Source organism: Penaeus vannamei, chromosome 10 (genome assembly GCF_042767895.1).
Source record: "Penaeus vannamei isolate JL-2024 chromosome 10, ASM4276789v1, whole genome shotgun sequence".
Classification (NCBI taxonomy): domain Eukaryota; kingdom Metazoa; phylum Arthropoda; class Malacostraca; order Decapoda; family Penaeidae; genus Penaeus; species Penaeus vannamei.
This window is the reverse complement of record NC_091558.1, coordinates 10,865,939-10,875,938: the sequence shown is the minus strand read 5'-3', so window position 1 is coordinate 10,875,938 and position 10,000 is coordinate 10,865,939. Positions and strand designations below refer to the sequence as shown.

Here is a 10,000-nt window from a genome sequence, read left to right as displayed (position 1 = left end):
ATATCCAACGAGTTTATATATATACATACATATATATATATATATATATATATATATATATATATATATATATATATATATATATATATATATATATATATATATATATATATATATATATATATATATATATATGGTCATTTTGTTTATGTTGTCATCCTCATTTTTCCATTATGACCATGATGATTAATGTAATCGTTAATGTTACTATTATTATCAACGTTATTGATATCAATAACATTAATACAATCATCTTTATTATCATCACTATCATTGTTCCTACTATTATCATTATCACTATTATTATGATTTTTATTATTGTTAATGCTATTTTTGTTACTAATGCTATTGTTACTATTATCATCATTATTGTTATTATTGTTACAATCATTGTCATTATTATCATTATTATTATCATCATTATTATTTTTAACTACTATTATCATTATTAGTATCATTATCATTATTAGCGTCATTATCCTCATTATCCTCATTATCATCATTGTCATTTTACCATTAGTATTTTTATTATCATTAATACCACCTATCATCATTATTATTGTTATTTTCATTATTAGTAGTATGATTATTGTTATCATGATTGTTATTGCTATGATCATCAGTTTTATCATTATTATTATTATTATCATCATCATCATAATTGTTGTTGTTGTCACTGTTATTGCCAATGTTGTTATTATGACTATTACCATTATCATTGCTATTACTTTTATCATTATGATTATCATTAATATTGTTATTACTATTGTTATCATCGTAGTTATTGTCATTGAAATTGTTATCATTATCATTGTTATTATCCTTATTATTAATACTACTACTATCATTATTGTTTCTAATATTAGTATAATGATTTTGATTACTATTATGATTATCATTATCATCACTGTGACACTTGTTATTGTTGCCGTTGTTATCAGTAGTAGTAACTCTATTGGTATCGTCATCATTGTCGTACTTATTGATAATATTGATATAATTATTGCTATCATTACCATCATTATCATTATTCTCATCATGATTGTTATTACCTTTGTCATTATCAGTATTATTGTTATCATTAACATTTTTTATCATCATTATTGTCACCTTTATCGTTATTATCATAATCATTATTGTCATTACTATTATCATCATTGTAATTACTTTTATCATTATTATCATCATTACTACTATAATCTATATAATTGAAATTGTCTTCAAACACTCGCCTTTGTTTATATTCAAACTCCTTTTATGTACATGTATATGATCAAACGTAAATGAACACATAAATATTATATACAAGCGGCATACACCTATTTTTATTCATTTCATCTTTTCTGTTTTACATATTTGTACAATTCTGAATATTCTTCTGCTTGTTGAAAATAAACCATTCAGCTTTGGTATTTCATGTAAAAAAACGTTTGATATTTTGAATATTTTAAACGCATATTTCGGCATGTCTTTTTGAACACGGATTTCACATGCTGGTTTTGGTAACAAAAAGCTTGTTGTAGATAAGATGGTCTTAGTGACGGACAGATTCCTGACACTGGCGAAAACGAAGGTAAAAGTAAGTGAACGTAGAAGTAGGAAATAGTGGAAGAGGGTAGTAATTAGTAGTTAGGTAAGTAGTAATTAGAGTAGGTAGTTGGACAATTAGAACCAATGAGTATTTCTGTTTGTGGTCGTAGTGGTTGTCGTTGTACGTCGAGTTTTGGTGGTGGTGGGCGTGAAGTTGAGTGTCCGGTGAGAGGTGGTCGGTGGTCGTGGGCGTGCAGGTCGCAGGTCACGGGCGTCAACGCTCCAGTGGCCACGCTCACCCACCTGGCACCATGCCATGACCCGGGTACCTGCGCTGCTGCCCACAAGCACACCCGGAGGGGGGCGGGAGGGAGGGAGGGAGGGAGAGGTTGATAAACATTCGAGGGAGGGAGGAAGAGGGAGAGAGAGAGAAAGGGAGGGTGTATGGGCGGGAGGGAGAGGGGGAGGGAGAGGTTGATAAACATTCGAGGGAAGGAGGAAGAGGGAGAGAACAAGGGGGGAAGAGAGGGAGGGAGAGAAAGGGAGGGTGTATGGGCGGGAGGGAGGGAGGGAGGGAGAGGTTGATAAACATTCGAGGGAGGGAGGAAGAGGGAGAGAACAGGGGAGAGAGAGAGGGAGGGAGAGAAGGGGAGGGTGTATGGGGGGGAGGGAGAAGGGGAGGGAGAGGTAGATAAACATAAGAGAGAGAGAGAAAGGGAAGAAGAGAGGGAGAAAGAGAGAACGCGGGAGGGTATGTATGGGCGGGCGTTAGAGGGGAGAGGGCACGTGTCAGAGGGAGAGAGCGATAGGAAGAGAAAGGGAGAGAGAAAGCAAGTAATCGAGGGAGAGCAAGTACGGAGACAGAGACAACATACAAAAGAAATTAAATGAATGAGTATAAGTTGAGAATGAAGTATTCAATGTATCAAAAATCTTGTCACTCAGGCAGGTGAGTACGTGGGGTGCGCGGGGAGGTTGGGAGAGAGAAGACGTGTGGAATGGAAAAGAGAGAGAGCGAGAGAGAAAGATAGATAGATAGATAGATAGATAGATAGATAGATAGAGAGAGAGAGAGAGAGAGAGAGAGAGAGTGGGGGGGGAGACGGGAAAAGAGAGAGAGAGTGGGGTGGAGAGGGGGAAACACAGAGAGAGAGAGAGAGAGAGAGAGAGAGAGGGGGGGGGGGGGAGAACTAAAGAAAGAAAGAGAAAGATAGATTAATAGACAGATAGATAGATCGATAGATAGATAGAGAGAGAGAGAGAGAAAGAGAGGGAAACAGAGATAGATAGATAGATAGATAGATAGATAGATAGATAGATAGAGAGATAGATAGGGAGAGAGAGAGAGAGAGAGAGAGAGAGAGAGAGAGAGAGAGAGAGAGAGAGAGAGAGAAAGAGAGAGGGAGAGAAAGAGGGGGGGGAGAAAGAAAGAGAAAGATAGACAGATAGATAGACAGATAGATAGATAGAGAGAGAGAAACAGAGAGAAACAGAGAGAGAGAGAGAGAGAACAGAGAGAAAGAGAGAGAGAGAGAGAGAGAGAGAGAGAGAGAGAGAGTGAGAGAGAGAGAGAGAGAGAGAGAGAGATAGAGAGAGAGGATATATAAATAGATAGAAAGAGAGAGAAAAAGGAAGAAAAAGAAACAAGCACACATACAAACAACGAAGAAAAACAAAGACAGAGACAAAAGACCGAAGTTAAAGAATAGGTTCCACAAGGCGTTAAAGGTTAATTCACTAGCCAATACGCCTCGGCAATCGTCCTTGTGTCTCTCGCTATTCTAGTTCTGTTCTAACTGATACTGTCATCGTCAGCTTAAAAAAAGTAGCTGACACGTGTTTGACAGGCGGCCTGACACCTTTGTCTGAGAAGGTGAGGCAATGTAAATGTGCGAATATCAGTGCAATAATAACGAGGGAGATGTAATATCGATTCTTGAAAGGCACGGAGGGTGAGAGGAAAGGGTAAAGGGTAAAAAAGAGAGAGTGAAAAGGAAAGAGAGAGAGAGAGAGAGAGGGAGAGGGTAGGGAGAGAAAGAAAGAGAGAGAGAAAGAGAGAAGGAGTGAGAGAGGGAGTGAGGGAGGGAGGGAGGGAGAGAGGGGATTGAGAAAGAAAAAAGAGAGAGAGGGAAGAGAAAGAGTGAGAGAGAGAGAAAGAAAAGAGAGAGAGAGAGAGAGAGAGAGAGAGAGAGAGAGAGGGAGAGAGGAGAGGAAGGCGAGGGCCACCTTGAACGTCTTCCAACCTGTTCATCAATTGTCAGTTCACGACACAGGTGTGAGGTAATAAAAGAGAGTTTGGGAGATAGATAATTACATAGGTAGACCTCAAGAGAGAGTTTGCGAGAGTATGGGAGATAGATAAATGGATAGATATATAGATAGATAGAGAGAGAGAGAGAGAGAGAGAGAGAGAGAGAGAGAGTGAGAGAGAGAGAGAGAGAGAGAGAGAGAGAGAGAGAGAGAGAGAGAGAGAGAGAGAGAGAGAGAGAGAGAGAGAGAGAGAGAGAGAGAGAGAGAGAGAAAGTTTGCATGTGTGTGTGAGAGAGAGAAAGAGAGAGAGAGAAAGAGAGAGAGAGAGAGAGAGAGAGAGAGAGAGAGAGAGAGAGAGAGAGAGAGAGAGAGAGAGAGAGAGAGAGAGAGAGAGAGAGCGAGAGAGAGAGAGAGAGACAGAATGAAAGAGAGAGCGAGAGAGAGAGAGAGAAAGAGAGAGAGAGAGAGAGATGAGAGAGCGAGAGCGAGAGAGAGAGCGAGAGAGAGAGAGAGAGAGAGAGAGAGAAAGAGCGAGAGAGAGAGAAAAGAAGAGCGAGAGAGAAAGAAAGATCGAGAGAGAGAAAAAAAAGCGAGAGAAAAAAGAAAAGCGAGAGAGCCTGACAAAGACCTAGAGAAAGAGACCGAGAAATAGAAAAGAATACACACAAACACACAGACAAAGACAAACAGAGAGAGAAAGAGATGCAAATACGAGAAACAGGAAGGAGAGCGAAAGCACACGGGGTCACAGAGGCAATCCTGCTGGAAAGACCAACAGAAGAGGTTAAGTTGGAGGTGTCATGGAGGTGGGGTTGGGTGGGGGTGGTGGGGGGGAGAGGGGAGGGGACAGATGAGGGGGTGAGGGAGGGAGAGGGAGAGGGGAGGGGAAGGATGAGGGGGTGAGGGGGGGAGAGGGAAGGAGAGAGAGAGAGGGAGAAGGGAGAGGAAGAGGAGAGGGAGGAGGAGTGGAGAGGAGGGGGGAGAGGAAGAGGGGAGGGAGGAGGAGTGGTGAGGGAGGGAGAGGGAGAGGGGAGAGGGAGAGTGGGGAGAGGAAGAGGAACAGGAGAGAGGGAGGAGTGGAGAGGGAAGGGGGGGTGAGAGGTGGGGATAGATGTGAAGCGGGGTTGAGGGGGAAGGAGGGATTCCAGATAAAGGGGTGGGGGTGGGGAGCGTAGGGGGGAAGGGATGCGAGGTTTAGGAGAAAGGGTGGGTAGGATGGAGGGGGGAGGGGGCGGTGGGGCGGTGGGGAGGGGTAGGTCGGTAGAGTAACAGGTCATCTTAGAACAAGACGGTGTAAGGTGTACTTAATATCAAGGGTAGGGGGGGGTGAGGGGGGGGTAGGGATGGAATAAGGGGGTGGGGGGAGGTGGAGGTGATACCGGGGGAGGGGGGAGGGTGATGTCATACGACGTCAACAGCAAGTTGAAAAAGGAGTTAATGAATGGGGGAATGGGAGGGAATGAGAAGGAGGAAAAGGAAGCAGGGGATGAGGGGAATGAGAGAATAAGGGGTTAGGAAAGGAAGCAGAAAAAAAAGAGAAAGAAGAAGAGGAGGAGAAGGAAACATAGGAGGAGAGAAAGAGTATGAGAGGGAACAAGAAGAGATAGAGCTAAGAAAGATGAGGAATAGGAGGAAGGAGAAGATGAGAGAGATTAGAGGAGGAGGAGGAGGAAAAAGAAAGAAAAGATAAAGGAGAATGAGGATAAGCAAGTGAAGGAAAAAAATAGAGGAGGGATAGGAGAAGGGGAAAAGAAATGGTCAGAAGAGGAGGAGGAGGAGAGAGAAGAAAAGGGAAGAAGTGGAGAAGGAAGAAGAGGAGGAAGAGGAGGAGGAGGAGGGGAGAGAAGAAAAGGGAAGAAGTGGAAAAGGAAGAGGAGGAGGAAGAGGAGGAGGAGGAGGAGGAGAAGGAGAAATAGGCGAATCGAAAGGAGAAAAATGGGCAAGAAGAAAAGGTCGAGGAAGAGGCGAAGGAATAAAAGGAGATGAGGAAAAAGATGAAGGAAGAGGAAAAGGAGGAGAAAGAGGAAGATTAAGTGAGAAAAGAGGTGAGGAAAGAGGAGTAGGAGCAGGTGAAGAATGTGAGGTCGAGCAGGAGGAGGAAGAAGAGAGGTGGAGAAGAAAGGTGGGTGAGAAGAGAGAGGGAGAACGAGGAGGAGCAGATGAGGAGAGGCTAAAGAAGAATAGTAGGTAAATAAAGAGGTCGAGGACGAGAAGGAGAAGGAGGTGGAGGACGAGTAGGAGAAGGAGGTGGAGGACGAGAAGGAGAAGGAGGTGGAGGACGAGAAGGAGGAGAAGGTGGAGGACGAGGACGAGAAAGTGGGCGAGGTGGAGGACGAGAAGGAGAAGGAGAACGAAGACGAGAAGGAGAAGGAGGTAGAGGACCAGGTGGAGGACGAGAACGAGGAGGAGAAAGTGGACGAGGTGGAGGACGAGAAGGAGAAGGAGGTGGAGGACCAGGTGGAGGACGAGAACGAGGAGGAGAAAGTGGATGAGGTGGAGGACGAGAAGGAGAAGGAGGTGGAGGACCAGGTGGAGGACGAGAACGAGGAGGAGAAAGTGGACGAGGTGGAGGACGAGAAGGAGAAGGAGGTGGAGGACCAGGTGGAGGACGAGAACGAGGAGGAGAAAGTGGACGAGGTGGAGGACGAGCCTAAAGAAGAATAGCAATTCAGCAAAAAGGTGGAGTTCGAGGAGGACAAGAAGGAGTATTCGATGAAAGAGGTGGAGGACGAGGAGGAGAAGGGGATGGAAGACGAAAAGGAAAACGAGGTGAATTAGGAGGAGGAGGACGAGATAGAAAACAAGAAGGAGGACGAGGAGGAGGACGAGGTGGAGGACTAAATAGAAAACGAGAAAGAAAACGAGGTGGATTACGAGGAGGAGGAGTAGGAGGAGGAGAACGAGATGAAAGACAAGAAGGAGGACGAGGAGGAAGACAAGAAAGAGGACGAGGAGGAGAACGTGGAGGAAGACGAGGACGAGGAGGAGGTGGAGGACGAGGTGGAAGACACGAAGGAGGACGAGGACGAGGACGAGGTGGAGGACGAGGTGGAAGACACGAAGTAGGACGAGGAGGAGGAGGAGGTGGAGAACGAGGCGGAGGACGAGGTGGAGACCGAGCAGGAGGAGGAGCCGAGAGCCCGCAGGATTAGCGAAGGGCGCGCGGGATGGTTGCAGGGATCAGGAGGCCGGATCCCGCCCCTGCGAGAGGACACGGATCGCTGAACAAGTAGGATACCCCGCACAAAAGGGGCGAAACGAACATTGTTAAAAAAAAAAAAAAAAAAAAAAAAAGGAGCCGGTTGGAGGTGGGGCCGAAGAGCGCCGGGTCAAACGAAAAGAGGGATGTCCCAGGGTGACGCAGCAACCGGCAATAGGGGGGGTGGGTAAAGTGGGGGGTGGATGGGAGTGGGGGAGAGGGGAGTGGGGAGAGGGGGGGGAGGAGAGGGAAAGGAGAAAGGAACAGGGGAGAGGGGAAGGAACAGGAGGAGGGGAGGAGTGGAACAGGGGGGAGAAAGGGTGGAAGAGTGGGGGAGGGGGTGAGGGAGGGGAGAGGGGGAGGAGGGGAGGAATGGAGAGAGTGGATGTAGAAGGGAAGAGAGGAAGAGAGAGAGGATGGGAGGGCAGAGGGGAGGGAGGGGGGTGAAAGAGGGGTGAGAGGAAGAGGGAGAGGGCGAGGCAGTTGTGGAGAGACGGATGACAGGAATAGGGAGAGGGAGAGGGGATGAGGGGGGAGGGGGACAGGGTGAAGAGAGAAGGGTAGGGGGTAAGTGTTGATAGTCATGGTTGTCAACGCAGGTGCTTCTAGAAATAGTATCCATTTATGTTTATCTATCAATCTATCTGTCTATCAACCTACCTATATGTCTATCCGTCAATCTGTCTGTGAATCATTCTATCCATATCTGTATATATAGAGAGCGATATACATATACCTATACAAAAAATATATATATATATACATGCATATATATATATATATATATATATATATATATATATATATATATATATATATATATATATATATATATATATATATATATATATGCTAAAATGTGTAAAAATGTATAAAAAAATCATCAATTTTGACTCATCAATAAAAGAAAAAGATAAAACTCACGCAGACTACAATGGCATAAAAGGAGATTCTATAATGATAATAGTGAATCATGAATGTTATTGATCACGACAGCAATGGCGAAGGTTGGCCAATATTTTTGCGAGCGGTGATTGCAAGCCTCATTTGATTATCGAAGGATTATCAACACCGGTGCAATGTTGATAATCAAAACGGTGATGATGATATTGAATGTTGTTGCAAGGGCGATAGCAGCGGCGATTATGCAATGAATTTAGACGATGTTCGAGCGATAAGGACAACTTTGTACATACTAATGACTTGCCAAATAGAGAATGTGATTATGCTGGAGAAATTTATGGCGACAATGATAATATGCTGAATGCTAGAAATGACAACAATTATGCAAATTGGCAACCGACGTATAATTTTCATCGAGAAAACAACAGCACGAGTGATAAAAACGAGGGCTAATTTCTCTCTCTTTCTCTGTCTCTATTCATCTCTCTCTCTCTCTCTCTCTATCTATCTATCTCTCTCTATCTCTCTTCTCTCTCCCTCTCTCTCTTTCTCTCTTTCTTCCTTTGCTCTCTCTCTCTCTCTCTCTCTCTCTCTCTCTCTCTCTCTCTCTCGTCTCTCTCTCTCTCTCTCTCTCTCTCTCTCCTCTCTCTCTCCTCTCTCTCTCTCTCTCTCTTTCCTCTCTCTCTCTCTCTCGCTCTTTCTCTCGCTCTTTCTCTCGCTCCCTCTTTAATCTTTCTCTTCTCTTCTTGCTTTCATATTTTGTAATATTTGGCACCGTTCTCTAACTCCCTCCAAGTGCCATGTTCAAGCTGCTCCCTTTCCCCTTTCTCCCCCTTTCTCCCTTACCAAAACCCTCCTGCTATCTCTCTTTTACACTTCTCCGTTTCCCCCTACTCGTTATCTCCCTCTCCTTACCCCTTCCTCTTTCTTTCCTCTCTCTGCCTATCCCACCCTTCCTTTATTTCAGCTATTTCCTCTAGCCTCCCCCCCTCCCGTCCAGCTATTTTTTTCCATCACCCCCCCCCTGTACCCTCACTCTCTTCCTTTATCTCTCATTCCTTTTACTTTTCACCCTTATTCCCCTTATCCCTTTTTCTGCCTCTCACTCCTACGGACACACCCGATCCTCACCCATTTCCCCTCTCATTCCGTCACCCTTTTCCCCTCACCCCTCTTCCCTTATCCCCTAGTCTTCATCTCTTTCCTCTCATCTCCTTCCCCTCACGTTTTTCTCCTTATCACTGTTTCCTCAAAATATTTCCCCTCCCTCTTTCCCTCACCTCAAGTATTTCCCCTCACTTCCTCTCTCTCTTTCTATCTATCTATCTCAATTCCTTCCTCTCTCTCTTTTTATTTATCTATCTCACTTCCTTCCTCTCTCTCTTTATCTTTCTCTCTCTCTCTCTTTCTTATCCCCTCCTTAAATATGTCCCCTCACTTCCTTCCCCTCTCTCTCTTTCTATATATCTAATTTTCTTTTTCTTATCCCTCCTTCCCCTTTCTCTCTGTCCCATATCCCTCTCTCATCCCCTCCTTCTCCTCACCACTTTCTCCTCATCTCCTTCCCCCTTAACTCCTTGATTCCACCTCTCACTCGCTCAAATATTTCCCTTCACTTCATTTCCCTCTCTCTTTCCCTCACCTCAAATATTCCCCTCACTCCCTTCACTTCTCTCTTTCTATTTATCTCTCTCCTTCAATTCCCCTCCTTCTCCTCACTGCTTTCTCATCTCTTCCCCCTCCCCTTGCTTCCGCTTCTCTCACTCGTTCAAATATTACCCCCTCCTTCTTCCTTCCCCTCTTTCTCTTCTTCTATTTATCTCTCTCTCTCTTTCTTATGTCCCTCCCCTCCTTCTCCTCTACCTCCTCCCCCTCACCCCTTTGCTTCCCTCTCTCATTCGCTCAAATATTTCCCCTCCCTTCCTTCCCCTATCTCTCTTTCTATTTATCTCTTCCCCTGTCTCTCTTTCTATTTATATCTTTCCCTGTCTATTTCTATTTATATCTTCCCCTGTCTATTTCTATTCATCTCTTTCCCTGTCTATTTCTATTCATCTCTTTCACTGTCTATTTCTATTTATATCTTCCCCTGTCTATTTCTATTCATCTCTTTCCCTG

At 44.5% G+C, this 10,000-nt stretch overlaps 1 protein-coding gene across 1 annotated transcript; it reads left to right on the top strand.

The window, feature by feature from the left end:
• The first annotated feature begins 4,482 nt into the window (after window positions 1–4,482).
• On the top strand, window positions 4,483–6,444 carry LOC138862848 (putative uncharacterized protein DDB_G0271982). Its single transcript, XM_070126022.1, has 2 exons — window positions 4,483–4,596; window positions 6,106–6,444. The coding sequence occupies exons 1-2, from the start codon at window positions 4,483–4,485 to the stop codon at window positions 6,442–6,444; spliced, it is 453 nt and encodes a 150-aa protein (XP_069982123.1).
• The last annotated feature ends 3,556 nt before the right edge of the window (window positions 6,445–10,000 follow it).